Source organism: Ursus americanus, chromosome 28 (assembly GCF_024610735.1).
Source record: "Ursus americanus isolate L20-20 chromosome 28, mUrsAme1.1.p, whole genome shotgun sequence".
Taxonomy (NCBI): domain Eukaryota; kingdom Metazoa; phylum Chordata; class Mammalia; order Carnivora; family Ursidae; genus Ursus; species Ursus americanus.
This window is the reverse complement of record NC_142154.1, coordinates 30,877,108-30,897,261: the sequence shown is the minus strand read 5'-3', so window position 1 is coordinate 30,897,261 and position 20,154 is coordinate 30,877,108. Positions and strand designations below refer to the sequence as shown.

Sequence of the window (20,154 nt, the reverse complement as noted above, 5' to 3'; positions counted from 1 at the left end):
AGATGCCAATTTGATTTTTAGTTTCGTTGAATTTCCTACAGTGTTTAGACCCTTGCAGAAATATAAACAGGTGAAGCATTCTGGATTATGAATTGCATGGGCAACTTTTTTCTATATTAAGACTAAAAGATAATTAAGGCTTTTTTTCTATTTACAATGTGGCAGTCCAGTTAAAGATACAGTTCAGGTAATGTTTTCTCAGCAGCATTAAGATGTGTGTATATCAGGCTAAACTTGTTGAGCCATTTTGTCAGGTGTCTTGCTTGTGCCTTTCAAGCTTTATATTGAGAAACCAATTATTCAGGTCAGCAGTTCTAGTTACCTTATGGGGATAAATACACACACACATTTCCTTTAATAGAAAGGGAACAATTAAGATTCTATAAATGTTTAGGTATTCTCAAACTACTGAAGTGCCTGGCGATGGTAAGCATTCAGTAAATATTTATTGAATGAAGACATAGTTTAAATTTCAATCTTTTTCAGACTATTTCGTGTCCTGCTCATGGTTGTGATATCTTAGTGGATGACAACACAGTTATGTAAGTATTTTTGATAGATTATGCATGTTGAATATTGGGTAGTTGGTTAAACCAAATTAAATTTTGCTCAAACCTCAGAGGAGGTGGAATTTTTAGTCTGAAGAGACTTTCTAATCTACATTCCTTTGTAGTACAAAAGCTCATTTCTAATTTATTAGTTAAATGCCCAGACACTGTTCTTGTTAACACATGGCAAAATACTGGGCAATATATATGATAGCTAGATTTTAGTAAACCTTGGAAGTGGAGAATAGGATATGTTGGTATGTCAGTTGAAGTCCTTTGGGAAACAGATGCCAAGACAGGGTTAAAAAGGGAAGGAGATTTGTTGTGGGATAGCATCTGTGCAGGTGAAAGAGAAAGGAGTAGACACATTTTGGCTCAGGTGTGACACCTGTTAAGAGACAAGGAAGAAGGATTCAGTAGGAAGAGACTCCGACTATGGGGCAGCTGTGAGAGTCTCTGGAAGCTCTGTGGGGAACTCCACTCCATAGATTGCTTATAGATGAATGAATGCCCCAATAAGCAGAAATGGCTGGGCCCTAATCCCCTTCCAGGCTCGGTCATTTACTGGGAGCTACCCAGGGGGAATGTGGCCTCATTTGGAACATTGCTCCCAAAGGCACTACATCTGGAAGTTGTTGGCTAAGTTCTCTTGTGAAAGGCTGTCTTATGAAGGGAGAAAGAAACTTAAACTTGAAGAAACAACCATAGATTTTAGTCCTGAACCTGTGGTGATATCCCAGTTGTTTAGTTCTTGAGGCAGTGCTGTTTCATAGCCTCAGGCTACCTAATTGACTCTACTTGAGGAAGATAAACAGATTGAGGGCCTGAACTATCTACAAAGAAATCATGTAGTTAGTACTGGATTAATTGCCTATACAGAAGGGTTTGTCTCTGTTTAAGCACTGGGATTTGAAGGTAATAAAAGTAAAAATAGCCATGGTCTTTAATGAGCAGATTTCCTAAGCTACCTAATAAAGCCATAAATTGACTTAACCAGTACAGTTTATAAAGCCCACGGATTCCAGTTTATTAACCTCAACCTACTTTGGTTTACCAAAACATATTTACTATCGCTTGCTGTCAGCTCTGTGTTAATACTCTTATCTTTCAGTGAACATTTTTTCCGTTATTATTCTAAGCTAGCAAAAATAAGTTATGTATCATCTTCAAGAACCACCAGTTGTCTATATCTTATCCCCTGATACTTTGATCCCTTGTGTTCTTTCATCAATACATCAGTTTCATCAGTACATTTAATCAGTATGGGTCACTGTATCTTTTTATCATTACACAGACCTTTACTTGGGAGCACTAAGATACATTTCCTTCCCCCAAGAGGTTCATAATACTAGAAGCATGTATAAAGTACAGTAAGAAAGAGGCAAATTATTCTACCTGAAGAGTTTTTTTTTTTCCTTAATATTTTCTTTATTTAGTTAGTTGAGAGAGCGAGTGAGCAAGAGAAGGAGCAGGAGCAGGGGGAGGGGCTGAGGGAGTGGGAGAAGCAGACTCCCCACCCAGCAGGGAGCTATCCCAGGACTCCCGGCTCCATCCCGAGACTCCAGGATCCTGACCTGAGCCAAAGGCAGATGCTTAACCGACTGAGCCACCCAGGTGTCCCCACCTGGAGAGTTTAAGGAGTAGTATAAATGGGGTAAAAATTTGGATTGAGGGAGTAGGGGGTAACACTGCTTAAAGAAAGAATACCAATATTTTTAAAAATATTTCATGAGCTTTTCTCTATTAAGTATTCTGTGGTGGCTAGAGTAGAGAGTAGCAGGTTATTAGAGACGAGGATAAAGGGACCTTGACAGTTTATGACTTTCATCTTAGAAGGTTATTAAGACTGTTACAATAAGATTTATATTTTGAGAAATACAGTGTATTTGGCGGGTACCTGGCTGGCTCAGTCAGGAGAGCATGTGGCTCTTGATGGGGTCAAGTCCCACGTTGGGTATAGTGATAACTAAAGATAAATAAACTTAAACAAAAAAGAAAGAAATATAACTTTGGTAAAGTGGAGGATAGTTTAGAGTGGGGAAGCATTTGGATAGGGAGATGTGGCTATGAATTTATGAAATTTTTTTGAGGGAAATGAAGTAAATATTTTCAACACATAAGATGAATGTGGCTAATATCATAATGGCTTCTACAAATCAAGAAGATAATCCTATGGAAAGCAGTTCACTGTGAACGAAATTTGAGGGGCACCTGGGTAGCTCAGTCTGTTAAGCAGCTGCCTTTGGCTCAGGATTGAGCCCCGTGTCAGGCTCCCTGCTCAGTGGGGGTCTGCTCCCTCTCCCTCTGCTGCTCCCCCTGCTTGTGCGCCTGTCCGCTCTCTCCTCCCCTCTCTCTACTCTCTCTCTCTGACAAAGAAGTAAAATCTTTAAAAGAAAAAGAAAAATTTGAATGCTAATAAACATTAGCTAATAAACATTATGTAAACTACATAAATGTAAATCAGAATTTGATACTCCAATTTTAAAAAGTTGTATTTTTTGTTTTGTTTGCATTCGGGATTGGTAAGAATTAAACAGTTTGGTAATACGTAATGTGAGAATATAGTACAGTAGAGAATCCAAACTGTTGCAACCTTTTTGTAATGCAGTTTGACAATTTCTGTAAATTTATGTGCTCTTTGGCCTTTCATGCACTAGTATCACTTTGAATATGTCATTCTACTGCCTTCATTGTTTCTGATAAGTCAGCTGTTAATCTTATTGTTCCCTCTTTGCTACTTTTTAAGATTTGCTGTGTCTTTAGCTTAAGACAGTTCAACTTTGGTATATCGAGATGTGATTCTCTGTATGTATCCTCCGGGGTTTCTTGTGCTCTTTAGATATGGAGCCTGGCACATGCACAGAAAACTTGGAGAGAATACGTAATAGTATTTTAATAGTGATATCAGTTAGGGCTTGGGGATTAAGAAGAGGGATTTTTATTTTTCACCTTATATAGTTGTATACTGTTGGTATATATCTTCCATTTTCTTCCTTATAAATAAATAATATTAGAATTTAGGAATTTAGCTAATTAAATGAGAATTTTTTTTAAGTGTTTAGTCTTTTTTTTTTTTTTTAAGATTTTATTTATTTATTCGACAGAGATAGAGACAGCCAGCGAGAGAGGGAACACAAGCAGGGGCAGTGGGAGAGGAAGAAGCAGGCTCATAGCGGAGGAGCCTGATAAGGGGCTCGATCGCATAACGCTGGGATCACGCCCTGAGCCGAAGGCAGACGCTTAACCGCTGTGCCACCCAGGCGCCCCTAAGTGTTTAGTCTTAAATAGTAACTGAAATATGCTTAACATTTTTTTTCTTAGTATGAAAGAAGTAGACTCCTTCACAGTCATGGTATTATAATTTTTAAATTTTTGAATTTGATAGATTAAAAAATAGTTTCTTGTTTTAATTTGAATTCAACTCACTTGGAACTTGAATTGAACCTGAAACCAGATTCTTTCCCGAACACACATTCTTCTATAACCTTCTCAAGTTGAAGCTAGCTTTTCCCCCCTATATACCTTATGGTCAGGAGGCGAAGTCATTGTCCTAAGCCCTTAGTTTCTCTACTTCAGTTTAAAATCCATGTATATCCTTGAGTCCTGTGTTATGCAGCGATGTTGTAGTCCTTTCTGCTTTTATTCACTTCTTGGGTCGCTCCCGCTTAATTATGGTGTTAACACCTCACTCACTGTCTTTCTCCCAAGGTTTGCTGTCATCCAGTGTGATTTCAGTGTCCACATGTATAGTCTGTTATTCTATACCCTAACCCTGTGGTTCTCAGAGTATAGTCCCCCAACCAGTAGCAGCAGCAGCATTACCTAGGAACTTGTTAAAAATGCACATTCTCAGGCCCAGATCCAGACTTACTGAATCAGAAACTCTGGGGATGGCGTCCAGCAGTCTGAACAAGCTCTCCTGGTGTCGTTCTGATGTATGCTTAAGTTTGAGAACCGCTGCCATAGCCTTTCATTTTCCTAATGTATTCATTTCCAGTAAAATTCCCTTTACCCAGATACCAACTCCCAAGGCCACCTCCCTAGGCCTATTCCAGATCTACTCCAGTTGTCTTTGCCAAACCATCTTTTTCTGCATCTTCCTAAAATAATGCTCCTTGGGGTTCTAGGTTTCTTCTCACTTTATACACTGTCCTTAATCATACATTGGACGCAGATTTGTATGTCCAGGTTAACTCTCTCTTCTGAGCTTGGAACCCATATATCCCACTGCCTATCAGGCATCTTCATATGTATATTCCTCGGGTTTTGCCTTGTTCAGTTCTCCTATCACCGCTGCCAAACTCATTCTTCTGGCTGCTCAGTATCAAGAAATGGTACTACTAGGTGTTAAAGACTTGCCTCAGTTAGAAACCTGATGATATCCCTGATTCATTTTTCTCCTACATTTCCCGGAGGGATCCTTACACCACATCCTAATTAGTCTTCAATCCATCCATTTCCCTCTGTACCTGGTCCAGGCTGTCATCTTCTCTTAGCTGGCAGTCTATGACTGGTTCCTGAGCGATTCCCTTAAATTGTTTCATCACCTTTCATTTCTTCATTTCCATTCTGTATTGCTTACCTGTGCAGCTTCATCTCAACTTTCTCACATGCTCTTTCCTAGCAGTGTGAAACTTGGCTTCTTGAAAGTACTGTGCATTTTATTTGCATTTGGTTTGGTTTGACTTTGTTTGCTTTTTCTGTAAGGTCTCTTGACTTACATGCAATACTCTTTTCCTGTTTTGCTCTTTAGTTCTGTTAACCTACTCATCCTCTCAGTCATTCTCCAGGTCTTAGTTTAAATTTGCATTTTGGTTTGGGCAAATAGCCTATGTGCTCCTTAACTCTCCCGTATTTCCCTTACTATACATTTTTGTAATTGCCTGTATTCGCGTCTGTATTCTTTCTTAGACCATAAGCTGTATGACACCAGGTTCCCTGTTTATGTTCACTAAATGCCTATTTTCATTCAGGATGTGTGTGTGATCTTAAATGCCTAAGATCAGTTATTTTGTAGATTCATTTTTTTTCTTCCTTAGCAATGGGTATTGTAATATGCATGTATCCTTGAATAAGTAATTGGAAATATATTATTCTCTCTCGCTTTTATAAGCGTATGTCATCATTATATACTTCAGTGATGGATTTGTGCTATACCATCTAGGCTATTTGGCTAAGTGGGTCTCCCCTACACTGTGGCCTCATATAGTTATACTTCCACAGTCAGGAGAATAATTGGATACTCTGAGAATTTTTCTTTGTCCTGAGATTTGTCCTTGATGTTTTCATGAGACTAATGAAAATCATTTCTCTAAATTATTTATCACTTGAGACCCTATAAATACTCATCTATTTTTATTCCTCTTAGCACTTGGTTATTTTTTTAATATGGTTGTTTTAGGGCCTAAATTTCTTTTCTATGTATAGTTTCTTTGTTAATCTTAGGGGTGATAAAGGTAAACTTGTATCTATTAAGTCTTTGAATACCTTCAAGTAGTATTATGTAGTCTCATCTTGACTGATCATTGATAGTGCTAGCACACATCTGGAATTGTGGTGTTCTAATTCAACATCCAGTGAGGTGTCACTAAAAAAAATTTATGATTTATTTTCATATATGGAGGTTTTAGAAACAAACAGATGATGACAGGAACTCATTGTTACTTCTAGTAAAATTACACCAAATGCTTTTACTTTGAGTTTCAATGATACGTCAGATTTTTTAAAAATGAATCTTAAGATCATGGTATAGGTAATATATTCCTCTGTTGGCTAATTTCCCACCTGTCTGAGAAGGGCAGAAATTTTTCTTTTGAAAAATAAACTGTTCTATTTTTTTATTTTTAAAAATTTTTATAAGCACTCTTATCCATCTTTAGTACGTTTGTCTTTGAACACTTCTCTACATTCAATACAAAATAGATGTTACATCCATTCCCTGAAATAACTCTTCTCAAAGTAGAATGCAGGTAGCACTCTTAGAGCCATTGTTACTGCATTTGATTTTAAATTCTCTTCTAAATGCCTTATGGAATGAATATTACATACATGCAAAAATAAGTTGTTTTAAATTAGATAGTATATCTTTAATGCTATTTAATAGTTACTTCCTGTTCCATCAACAGTAAGCAGTATATCTTAACTCCTTACTGTGGAAGGTGAAGAAATTGATGCAACTTTATAGTTATTTTTTTCTATTCTGGAACAGATTCTTTCATGTTTTGTCAATAAGTTTATTCACAGAATTGCAAGCCAGTACTTTTGTAATATTATAACCACATAAATATTACATCAAGTGGTTGAATGGATCCAGAAAGAAGTAAATGTAGTCTTCTAAGTCATTGCTGCTCCAAGAAGAATATTCCTAACGTCTTAATCAAATGGTTATTTTTTATTCTAATGGTATCTTAAAGGTCACAAATACAGTTATGAAGCTGCCTGGACCCTTAAGTGAAGTCATACAGTTTGTACCATCTGAGGCCAAGAGACAGACTAAACTTTCACATGTGTTAATCTCAGTACTATGAGAATCTCATCTTTTACAGAGGAAAATCCTCATTCTTAAGTACAGTAGGCTCAGTTTGCTGTATTGTTGATTTTTTTATTTTACTTTTTTATTAAGTTCTCAAATATATTGACTGAAGTATGTAAAGTACATTAACTTTAAAAATATGTTTGTTTTACTAACCACCCAGATCAAGGTATAGAACTTTTCCAGTACCCAGAATGTTCATCCTTATGCCCCTTACCAGACAGTGTCCATCTCACCCTTGTTCCCTGTCATGCTTTCTGTCACCATCAGTTAGTTTTGCCTGTTCTTGAGCCTCATTTAAATGGGATCACGTAGCATGTAGTCTTCTTGTGAGTGTGTATCTACTTCAGTTAACATAATGTCTTTGAGATATGTACATGTATTAAGTATGTCTGCATGTTTTTAGGTTTGTTTGGGTTTTTTGTCATTAACACTAATGTATTTCATGCTCCTAATAGTAGATATTTGGAGTTTTTTTGTTTGTTTGCTTGGTTTTGACTACTATGAAAAGGCTATAAAGAATATTCTTATATGTGTCTTTTGGTAAGCATGCACTGACTTCTTTTGAGTATATATTCAGGAGTGAGGTTTTAGCTTCAATAGATCCTGCCAAGTAGTTTTCCAAAATAGTTGTGTGTGACTGCTTTACTCCTTGCCCATATTTATAATCACTAGTGTTTTAAATTTTATCCATTCTGGTGGGTATGTAAGGATATCTCCTTATTGTTTTAACTTATAATTCCCTGATGGGTAATGATGTCGGATACCTTTCCATTAGCCTCCTGGACATCTTTTTTTATGAAGTGCCTGTTCAGGTCACTTAAGATTTTGTTACTTCGTTGCTTTATAAGATTTCTTTAAATATTCTGATAGTCTTTTGTTAGAAAGATATATATTATAACTACTTTCCCTTTTCTGTCTCAGTGATTTTTGATGAACAAAAGTTTTCATTTTAGGGGGCGCCTGGGTGGTACAGCGGTTGAGCGTCTGCCTTCGGCTCAGGGCGTGATCCCGGTGTTATGGGATTGAGCCCCACATCAGGCTCCTCCGCTATGAGCCTGCTTCTTCCTCTCCCACTCCCCCTGCTTGTGTTCCCTCTCTCGCTGGCTGTCTCTATCTCTGTCGAATAAATAAATAAAATCTTTAAAAAAAAAAGTTTTCATTTTAATGGCATCTAATTCATCATTTTCCCCTATTTGTGATTATTGCTACTTAGATCTTTTTTTACCCCAAGGTTGTATCTTTTTTTTTTTTAAGAGAGGGATAGATGGGGGAGGGGTGCAGGAGGAGCAGGAGAGAGGGAGAAAGAGAGAGAGTCCCAAGCAGGCTCCATCCCCAGTGCAGAGCCTGAAACAGGGCTCCATCTGACCTGAGCTGAAATCAAGAGTCAGACGCTTAACCATTTGAGCCACCCAGGTGCCCCAAGGTTGTATCTATTTTTAAGGCAGTCCACGGAGACATTATGGAGAATGCTTTGATAACATGTGACATTAGAGTTATATGTCTCATAGGGGAATAAATTGAATGACTCCCATCATTTCCCACAGTGAAACAGAAGAGTACTACTTTGGTATTCTAAAGTAGGAAATGTAGTACAAAAGCTTATAGAATACTGTCTTTTAAAATACATGCTTAAGGGATCAGAGCTCAAGTTCATACTGAAAGAATTTCCTAGTCTCATTGAAATGCAAAGTGAGATAGTTTATCAAATTTCAGTAGTCCATAAGGCAAAGTATATAGACAGAGGAAGTTACTAATGATGATTATTTAAAGTTTTGAAAATATTTTTGAACTATAAATGTAAACTTAATATATTGAAGGGAGGAAGAAAAATGTGTGGGAGGGGTGCATGAAGCTGGTTGTGTAGGGCCTTATAGGCCATTATAAGATCTTTGGTTTTTTTCTGAGATAGAACCATGAGAGGATTCTGAACAGAAGAGTGACATGGTTATAGAGTTGCTCTGACTGCTGGCATTAGAAAGAGACTAAGTAGGAGCAGGGAGGTTGGAAGACTCTTAACAGCAGTCTGGATGAGAGAAGATGGCAGTTTGATCCAGGGTGGTAATAAAGGAGGTAGGAAGAAATGGTTGGATTTTGAGTTTATTTTCAAGGTCAAGTCAGAATTAGAGAATGGAGTATAAGAGGAAGTAATGATAGTAAATGTTATATTTATTTTTAATGACCAGAAATTGAGCAGATTTATTATAAAGATGTTGATTACATTATCATAACCCTCAACCCAAATATCCAAGGAAGATGGAATGTAACATAACCATTAAAAAAAGGTTTGGATATGGGGGGTACCTTATTTAAGTTTTTTTTTAATTTGTGGATTATTATAATGCATTGGAAAATGCCTATAATCTTAGTGAAGAAGCTAAGATATAAAGTTATACGTAGTACATTCTCTATTTAAAATTATATGTCTGTGTGGCTCGGATGGTCAAGCATCTTTGGCTCAGGTCATGATCTCCAGGTCCTGGGATCGAGCCCCACGTCGGGCTCCCAGCTCAGTGGGGAGTTTGCTTTTCCCTCTTCCTCTTCCCCTGCTTGTGCTCTCTCTGCCTCTCTCCCAAGTGGATAAATAAAATCTTTAAAAATATATATGTATATATCCAGGGTGCCTGGGTAGCGCAGTTGGTTAAGCATCTGACTCTTGGTTTCGGCTCAGCTCATGATCTTGGGGTCGTGAGGTTGAGCCCTGTATCAGGCTCTGCACTCAACACAGAGTCTCCCTCTGTCCCCCACCCCCACCACACGCTCACTCTCTTCCCTCTCAAATAAATGAAAATAAATATTTTTTTAAAAATAATAAGATAATATTATCTTAATAAGATATCTTAAGATAATAAGATAATAATAAGATATATTCTACATTTACCCCCCCAAAAGAGGAAAAGGCCCAGATTATAAAAATGTTAAGTAGTTATTCCTCCTGAGTGATAGAGTTGTAGATGATTTTTATTTTCTTCTTTATATTAGTCTGTAATTGGCCTGTCAGAAAGAAAAAAAAAAGCCCTTTTTACAGAAAAATATTTTATCGTTAGTCCTAAATTGAAGCATAATGTTGATTTACTCAGGATGCTATATCAGCATAAGGTGTGGTTTACTGCTTGGCATACTAAAAGAAATCCTTGTGTTTAAAGTCACCTGGTTTCAAATCATAACTCTCCAGTTAATTCATTTGTGAAAACAGAATTATCCCAAAACTCAAGGGTACTTAAATGCATCTGACGCTTTGCTCATAACGTATAGTAGGCTATCAGTAGTCAATATGTTTACCTTCATAAAGAGGTGCCTTCTATGAGAGTTGGTGTAATGACTATTTTTGATGTAAGTGATGGCAGTAGATCTTTGTCAAGAGAAGTAGTTTATCAATAGCCAGGACCACTCTTGTCTTCTTGAGAGTACTTATTCTCAAGGGTAAGAGCTCACTTTCCTATTCTTCTCTATCACAAGATAAACTATGACCTACTAACTGAGACCTAATAACCTTGGTCTAGTAACTATGGCTAACCTTTGTTCTCACCAGGTAGTCTAGATCACTTATAAGAAATCATTGGCTTTTGTCAAATCAGAGAAGCATTATGAGTAATAGAAATAAAAAGTGTTTGGGAAATCAGGGCATCTGACTTTGGGTCTCATTCTTTTCTTTTTTTTTGATAGAAATTTCACATCACATAGTATTTACCATTTTAACTATTATAAACTATACAGCTTAGTGGATTTTCATAATGTTGTACAGCCATCACCACTATCTAATTCCAGAACGTTGTCATCATGCCTAAAAGAATTCCCATATTCATTAAACAGTCACTTCCCATTCCCTCCTTCCCCTAGCCCTGACAATCATGTATCTGTTTTCTGTCTGTATGGTTTTGCTTATTCGGGACATTTCATTTAAATGTCATACAGCATGTGATCTTTTGTGTCTGGCTTCTTGCACTTAATATAATGTTTTCAAGGTTCATCCATGTTGTAGCATGTGTTGGTACTTGATTCCTTTCTGTGGATAAATAATATTCCATTGTATGGAGATTCCATATATTATTTCTTCATTCATCAGTTCTTGGACATTTAGCTTTCTTCCATTTTTTTTGTGGAAACATTTGTGTTTTTATTTGAACATTTATGTGCAAGTTTTTTATTTGAACACCTACTTTTAATTCTCTTGGATATATGTACCTAGGAGAGAATTGCTGGGTCATATCGTAATTCTGTGTTTAAACTTTTAAAAAAATAAAAAAGATTTATTTGTTTATTTTAGAGAGAGAGAGTGTACTCTAATGTGTGCATAGGGGTGGGTGGTAGTGCAGAGGGTGAGAGAAAACCTCCAGCAGACTTCTGCTGAGTGTGGAGCTTGATCCCACAACCCTAGGATCTCATGACTCAAGCCGAAACAGAGTCAGATGTCCAACAGACTGAGCCACCCAGGCACCCCCTGTGTTTAACCTTTTGAGGAATCACCAAAAATACTAATTATTTTTAGACCTCAGTTCCAACGTCCCTGAAATGTGGAGGTTTACTCATTTAAAAAATATTTACTGGGGCACCTGGGTGGCTCAGCCATTGAGTGTCTGCCTTCGGCTCAGTTCATGATCCCAGGGTCCTGGAATCGAGCCCCGCATCGGGCTCCCTGCTCGGCGGGAAGCCTGCTTCTCCTTCTCACACTCCCCTTGCTTGTGTTTCCTCTCTCGCTGTCTCTCTCTGTCAAATAAATAAATAAAATCTTTAAAAAAATAAAATAAATAGAAAATATTTACTGAACACGTTCTACAGGCCAAGCAGGTATTAGATACAAGGGATTCTTTTCATGGAGCTCATGGAGCTTATTGTTTGGTTGGGGATAAGGGAGCATGAAGGCAGATATTAAACAAATGATTGCACAGATAATCTTTAAAAAAATTTTTTAATTTAGGGGCGCCTGGTGGCTCAGTCTGTTGGGTGTCTGCTTTCAGCTCAAGTTGTGATCCAGGGTCCTGGGATCCAGCCCCACATCGGGCTCCTTGCTCAGTCAGGGAGTCTGCTTTTCCTTGTCGCTCTGCCCCTCCCCCCGACGACTCCTCTCTCTCTCGCTCTCTCTCCAATGAATAAATAAAAATCTTTAAAAAATTTTTTATTTAAATTCAATTTGTGTAACTTATTATTAATTATATTTAAAAACTGTATTAGTAATATACTGTATTATTAGTTTCAGGGGTAGAATTTAGTGATTCATCAGTTGCATAGAACACCCAGTGCTCATTACATCAAGTGCCCTCCTTAATGCCCATCACCCAGCTACCCATCCCCCTACCCACCTAGCCCCCCTCCAGCAACCCTCTTTGTTTCCTGTAGTTAAGAGTCTCTTATGGTTTGCCTCCCTCTCTGTTTTCATCTTATTTTACTTTTCCTTCCCTTCTTCTATATTCATCTGTTTTGTTTCTTAAATTCCGTGTATGAGTGAAATCATATGGTATTTGTCTTTCTCTGACTGACTAATTAGCATAATACCCTCTAGTTCCATCCGCGTCATTGCAAATGGCACGATTTTATTTTTTTGATGGCTGGGTAGTATTCCATTGTGTGTGTGTGTGTGTTGTCTTTATCCATTCATCTGTCGATGGACCATCTTAGCTCTTTCCATAGTCTGGCTCTTGTGGACATTGCTGCTATAAACATTGAGGTGCAGGTGCCCCTTTGGACCACAACGTTTGTGTCCTTTGGGTAAATACTTAATAGTGCAATTGCTGGGTGGTTCTATTTTTAACTTTTTTTTTTTTTTTAAGATTTTATGTATTTATTTAGGGGGGGAGGCACAATCAGGGGCTATTTTTCACTTCCATAATATTTTCCAGAGTAGCTGCACCAATTTGCATTCCCACCAGCAGTGTAAAGTGCTCCCCCTTCTCCACATCCTCACCAACACCTGTCGTTTCCCGACTGGTTAATTTTAGCCATTCTTACCCGTGTGAGCTGGGATCTCATTGTGATTTTGATTTGTATTTCCCTGATGCTGAATGACATTGAGCATTTTTTTCCTGTGTCTGTTAGCCATTTATATGTCTTCTTTAGAGAAATGTCTGTTCATGTCTTCTGTCCATTTCTTGACTGGATTTTTTAGGTTTTTTGTGTGTTGAGTTTGATAAGTTCTTTATAGTTTTAGATACCAGCCCTTTATCTGATAAGACTTTTGCAAATATTTTCTCCCATTCTGTCAGTTGCCTTTTAGTTTTGTCGACTGTTTCCTTTGCTGTGCAAAAGCTTTTTATCCTGATGAAGTCCCAGTGGTTCATTTTTGCTTTATTCCCCCTGCCTTCGGAGACTTGTCCACCAAGAAGTTGTCTGGCCAAGGTCAAAGAGGTTGCTGCCTGTGTTCTTCTAGGATTTTGATGGATTCCTATTTCACATTTAGGTCTTTCATACATTTTGAGTTTATTTTTGTGTATGGTATAAGACAGTGGTCCAGTTTCATTCTTCTACATGGGCTGTCCAATTTTCCCAACACCATTTGTTGAAGAGATGGTCTTTTTTCTGTTGGATATTCTTTCCTGCTTTGTTAAAGATTGGTTAATGATAGAATTGAGGGTCCATTTCTGGGTTCTGTATTCTGTTGCATTGATTTATGTGTCTGTTTCTGTGCCAGTACCATACTGTCTTGATCACTCCAGCTTTGGTTTTCTTTTTCAGCATTTCTTTGGCTATTCTGGGTCTTTTCTGGTTCCATACAGATTTTAGGATTGTTTGTTCCAGCTCTACACAGATAACTTTCTGATTAAAATTATGACAGATTTTATGACAGGGAGAGGTATAAGATGCCATGAGAACTGAGCAGGAACTGGTGTGGGTAATTGTCAGAAAAGGGTTCCTTTAGTTTAACTGTATATTAGCTGAGTTAAATAAAATAATATACAGCATCTAATATTTATTGAGTGTTTACTATTTGCCAGGCACTGTTCTAGTTCACAGCTCTTATTTCTGCTATCCATTTTTACAGAAGAGTAAACTGAAAAATGGAGAAGTCAAAGAACTTAACCTTAGTTCATAGCTAGTAAGTGTGAATCCAGTATTCAGTAGGCTATCCCATCTGAGCCCACTTGCTTTTCAAGAGAGGTAGCTCTATGCAAAAGCTTCTGAGGAACGATGATACCCACTATTTTGAAAGAATACAAATGTGACAGTACACTGAAAGTAGCGCAGGACAGGACGGTGTCTTGTGGAAGGCAAGCAGTGCTATAAGAAGCTCAAGAACTCGATGGGGCCAGAGTATACAGAGCTTTCTTGTCTTTTGTGTTCACATTAGATAGTTTTTACTGGTTTTGTCAGTGGTTAACTCTTTTTCTGTTTTAAAACCATTTTCTTTAAACACTCACAGGAGTGTTTATCATTAAAACTAATAAAACTTAAGCTTTCAGGATTCTTTACTTTCATGGGTTCCTATGAGTTCTAGAAATTGTTATGAATATATAAAGTGTTCTAGGTGGACAAGGGAAGCCAGGTTGAAGTCAGTAAACATCTCTGGTAATTATCAACATATCTCAGAAGAAGGCCCTCAAATTTGTATATAGCAAAACCTGGATCCATTTCTTGACATTCCTGTCAACATCTCTTATTTCACACACTGATTTTTGGGAGGGCATCTTGGGGAAGTTGGCTGTGAATTGCTGTCTTAGGGCAGAGTAAGAAGACACTGAGAGTCAGGGCCTAAACTCCCCAATAGTACGTCATTAGATTGTAATAACAAACTGGGTAAAAATGGAATATTTTGTGTGTAAGAAACTCAGGGATGGGGGTTCTACCAAAATAAAACTACAGAAACTTTCAGATTGTCATCTTGATTTCTATAGTTATATTTGTTGATAGTCTATATGCATTTTAGTATTTTCAATTTAGGGCAGTTTTTGGAGCCACCACATTGAAGTTTTATTTCATAAATGTGGGAAAATACTCTTGGCTGAGAACTTCCTAATAAACTACTTTTATTCTTGCTCTCAGGCGCCTGATCACAGATTCGAAAGTTAAATTAAAGTATCAGCATTTAATAACAAATAGCTTTGTAGAGGTAAGTGATTTCTCTTAAGTTTTCCTTTTTTTTAATAAGAGGAATTATTTATTAATAGATACAATTAGTTTTTCTTATATGAAACACTCTCGATAATAAGTAAGACCTAAAGGTCTTGGATTATGACCATATGCTTGGATTATGGACTTTATTCATGAGGCATACCAAACCCCTTTATTCTCAAAGGAATGTGACAAACCAGTAAGTAGATGTCTCTTCATAGATCTAGAACTTTGGTGATAAAATTATTTTTACAGTATTCTTCCCTTATTACTAGCAAAAAATTTTAGCTAGTTATTAATGATATGATGTTCAGTCATGCTTGGCAATTCAACCTTGCTGTATCTGTGCTTGTTTTAGCTTCCCTTACCAGTAAGCTTTGTCAATAAAGAGAGCTATAGTTATTTTTTTTTTTAAAGATTTTGTTTACTTATTTGAGAGAGTGAGAGAGCACAAGCCTGGAGAGAAGGAGAAGCAGGCTCCCCCCACCCCCCAAGCAGGGAGGCCAATGCAGGGCTCGATCCCAGGACCCTGGGATTATGACCTGAGCCGAAGGCAGACGCTTAACTGACTGAGCCACCCAGGTGCCCCTGTGGTTACTTGTTTTTATCAAATGTCTTTCTTTTATCAAATACAGAGGTCAATAAACTATGACCTGCCTGTTTTTGTAAATATTTATTTGAACATGCCCGTGTGTTCTATGACTTCTTTTGTGCTATAGTGGCAGAGTTGAGTAATTGCTACAGAGGCCATTGCGGCCATCAAAAACAAAAATCTTTACTACTTGGCTCTTTATGGAAGATGTTTGTCAGCCTCTGTATAAGATCATCAATGTAAATTGGTATTTTAATTCTACAAAGTAATTTTTATTTCTATTGAGAGATTAAACTGAAGGTCAGATCTCCTAGAACACAGCATATTTTAGGAATGGTGTATTTTTAAAGTAGTCAGTAAACTTGAATTCTGGTGCAGAGTGTTACTTGAGCCATGTTTTGTTCCATAATAAAAAATACCTTGAAAGTTTTACTTTTTTTTTTTTTTTTAAGAACTAAAATGTGATTGTTTCCATGGTTTAGGAACTGACTTTTGTTCTAAGAAGACACTTTTATGGTCAAATATAGAAATTACTTGTAAATTCTATAGGGTCTAAACACCTTCCCCTAAGTAGTATGTTGTTTTCTTACATCTTTGAAAATTGCCCTAAAGTAGAACCATAAACAAATTGATGCTTCTTAATGATCACAAGTGGTAATTATTTTAAAGTTTGTCAGTAGGATTTTGAAGGTAGAACCAAGAGACAGGTCACATATTTAGAAAAACAGGTCTTCAAGGGATCTGTAATCTTAGAAAAACAGTGTGTCTAAAAGCATTACTTTATGAGACTACTAAATATTGGGGGCAGGTTTTTATATGCTTGTGTTATCATCTCTGTCTTTGGCTCTTGCAATGGAAAAGCGATGTGAGTTGATTGCTTGTTATACTAGGAAATCTTGAATCATGATTTAATTTGCTGTCATTTTTTATTTTCTAACTTGGGTTTCAGTGCAATCGACTGTTAAAGTGGTGTCCTGCCCCAGATTGTCACCATGTTGTTAAAGTCCAGTATCCGGATGCTAAACCTGTTCGCTGCAAATGTGGGCGCCAGTTTTGGTAAGCAAGTGATTTCCCAAATTGAAAGAGTGCACATAGCTTTTCTATTTATTCTTGGTAGTAAAATCGTAGAAAACTTTTTTTTTTTTTTTTTTTTTTTAACCTCAGGTAGTGAAGTGGGTGATGTTGTTCCTCTGACTTTTTTCTTATGGGGAAAAAATGCAGCTATAATCACATTTTCTTGTGTGCTCCACTGGAACTAATACAGGAGCAAACTTACACATCTGAGACAAGAACTTAGTTCTTCTCATTTCTGATGGACTGCTTATTTTGTCAGATTGTTTGGTTCCTTTATGGTTCTTGCTCTGTTTTCTCTTGGGAACTAAAATACACAGGATTATTTTTCCTTTGCCCTGACAAGTAATCTTAACTCCTAGAAAGAAAATGTGCAGATAGATTTGGAAAGATCAAACATGGTTGATTAGATATGCTTTTTAACCAGCACTTTCCCTGTGGTTCCTCTGTCCCCAGCTTTCCTGGTAACCTCCATTCTTGGAGTTTGTAACATACTCTTCAGCTTTTGAATTTTAGAGTTGACTTAATAGAGAAGTTCCAATACCACATATTCTTATTAGAGAGTTAAGATGATTTTCCATTTTTCTTGTGGATCTTTTAGGAACAAGACAATCAAGCAACCAAGTAGCTCCAAGAGCTAGCAAATAGATATTATATTGATATTCCATACCATTCTTTTTTTTCCTCCACAAACAGCTGTAGAATTAGACTTATGCAACATTAATACTAAGTATTTCCAAAAGGAGCAGGTAAACTCACAGAGATTAAATATGTATGGAAATACATGCTGTTTTGGTGAAGATTAAATATATATTACTGTTTGAGTTTACCCTATAGACAGGAGGTGCAGTCTGACTATATACCTACTGTAAAACATATTTTTAGTTGATACCAAAATACAGAGAATAACAGCAGTGAATACTTAGTTAGCTATTAACCGAGCTTACACAAAGTCAGTATTTTGTTTTCGTTAAGAAATAAAACATGACAGATTCATTTGAAGCTCCTTTTTGTTCCCTTCTCCATCCTGTTCCCCATCTTCTTTTCCAGAAGTTACCATTATCTTTCACTTCATTTAAATTGATAGCACTTTGTTCCTCTGATTTGTAAAGGATTTTTGGCATTCCTGAATTACTTGATTAGCTAGTCAACCATTCAACAATTTTTCATTAGCATTTGTATTCTTAATTTATACTTCCTTAAATATATATGCCATGTGCCTAGAATACAGAAAGGAATTAACAATTAGTATATTCTTAGAAAATATTTAGTCACACTCTTGTTTTATACCTTGCTTGGCACAGTTTATCTCTACAGGGCTGAGGTTCGTTTGTTTGGATGTGACCTGTTTGCTTCCCAAATATTTACTGTGCATTAGCATTAAATTATGTAATTATTCTACAAAGTCAGACTTTTACTCTTCATTTGGGGTGTTGAGATTTATTTTATGCTGATAAAGCACTGGTCGAAATATGTTCAAAATAGTGAAAATTATTTGGCTTGAATTAAAGAATGTTTACAGCACAGAACTATACATATATAAAATGATCAGAAAAATACAGATGTGATTAAACTGAATTTTTTGTCTTAACAGTTTGGTGGCTGTTTAGAGAGTCTTTCTTACATAATTGTCATCAGAGCATGTCTTCATGCCTATAATCATTTCTTCACTTCACACACCACAATACATGCTGTTCTAACACTAAATTCTAAATAATCTACTGTGGAATAATACAAATTTGGCTCATGCCCTTGTATTTGCCAGTCACTAGAAACTGATGAAACCATTGAGAAACTATAAAACATGAAGTGGCTTGTTTGTTTGCTTACTTACTTAATTCTTTTAACTCTTGTGTTACTTAACAGCTTTAACTGTGGAGAAAATTGGCATGATCCTGTTAAATGTAAGGTGAGTTTGTCTGGCATTTTCATTTTTAAGTAATGTAATAGAACACTTCTGAGACTTGATGACTGAAAACCAGGGCCCACAATTTCGTTACTCATTTGTAGATAGAAGATTGTGTATTTCCTTTCTATTTCAGATGATCATCGCAAATATGAAGCATTCCTTAGGAATAAGTCCGCTCCTGATGATTATCAGGATAACAGTGGTTAAGGCATCTCCCTGGGGAGGCTTTGTAATTAGCTAAGGGGAATGACACATCTTGGAGCTGGGCTTCTCATCAAGCTCTAGGTTTCCCACTTGGCTTCAGCCAGAGAAAGTCTTCCTTTGGTGGATTTTATATATACTGGATATGAGAACTATAGGATTCCCTTGGTTTAAAAGGAAGTAAAACCAGTGATAATCTTGTCCTTTGCCTTTTACATTTAAGCTTCACTGTATTTTAATGTTGAAGTAATTTGCTATCCTTTTTCTTAAGTCTTTTGTTGTACCCTAACAGTTGTTGTTTTCAAACAGTGGTTAAAGAAGTGGATTAAAAAGTGTGATGATGATAGTGAAACCTCTAATTGGATTGCAGCCAACACAAAGGTTGGTATTTTCCTTCAGTAAACTCTTAGTAATGAAACTGTTATAAGAATATGTGCATTAGCAAAATAAGTAAGTTTACCTAGTTAAGGACTTTGTTTTACCTTTTTCTCAGTTAAGATTTGATTTTTTTTTGGGTTGTTTGGGGGCTTGGGGTTTTGGTTGGGTTTGTTCTTTGTTTTGTTTTGTTTTTTTTCTCCAGAATGCTGATTTTTTAGTGTTCAGGTGTATTTTATTGAGCACTACTGCAACATGCACAGTACTCTTCTTCAGAAGTTTTTGTTAGGAAAACATTGGTTTCCTATAGAAGAAAAAGCTGACAATTTTTCTACCCAGGGGTTTGATAATGCTTTTTCATTTTATTCTTGCCTGCCTTTTAGTATACAAATATAGAGTTTATTCCACCTAGCTTAGTTTTATTAGGCAAATTTACATTTCTGCCTTTAAAAATCTCCAGGGTTTGGGGCGCCTGGCTGGCTCAGTGGTAGGGCACGCAGCTCATGATCTCATGGTTGTGAGTTTGAGTCCCGCATGGGGTGTAACTCCTTCCTTCTTTCCTTTTTTCTTTACTTTGCTTTGCTTTGCTTTGCTTTCCTTTTCCAGTTTCGTTTCCTTTTCTTTCCTTTTCTTTTCTTTTCTTTTCTTTTCTTTTCTTTTCTTTTCTTTTCTTTTCTTTTCTTTTCTTTTCTTTTCTTTTCTTTTCTTTTCTTTTCTTTTCTTTTCTTTCATCTCTGCACCCAGTGTGGAGCCTGAATTCACACCCCTGAGATCAAGAGTTACACACTCTACTGACTGAGCCAGCCAGTCAGAGCAGTATCAAGAGTAACTGAGTAGCTGTTTTATTATGTAGCTGCAGTGGGCTTAACATGTTTGAGATCTT

At 36.8% G+C, this 20,154-nt stretch overlaps 1 protein-coding gene across 1 annotated transcript in view; it reads left to right on the top strand.

Moving 5' to 3' along the window:
* Positions 1-20,154, top strand: part of ARIH1 (ariadne RBR E3 ubiquitin protein ligase 1) — a 117,589-nt gene that overhangs the window by 78,835 nt on the left and 18,600 nt on the right. The window contains exons 5-9 of the mRNA XM_045795266.2: positions 487-542; positions 15,055-15,121; positions 16,665-16,771; positions 18,653-18,695; positions 19,206-19,277. Of these exons, the coding sequence (XP_045651222.1) occupies positions 487-542; positions 15,055-15,121; positions 16,665-16,771; positions 18,653-18,695; positions 19,206-19,277 (345 nt within the window). The remainder of the gene's footprint in view (positions 1-486; positions 543-15,054; positions 15,122-16,664; positions 16,772-18,652; positions 18,696-19,205; positions 19,278-20,154) is intronic.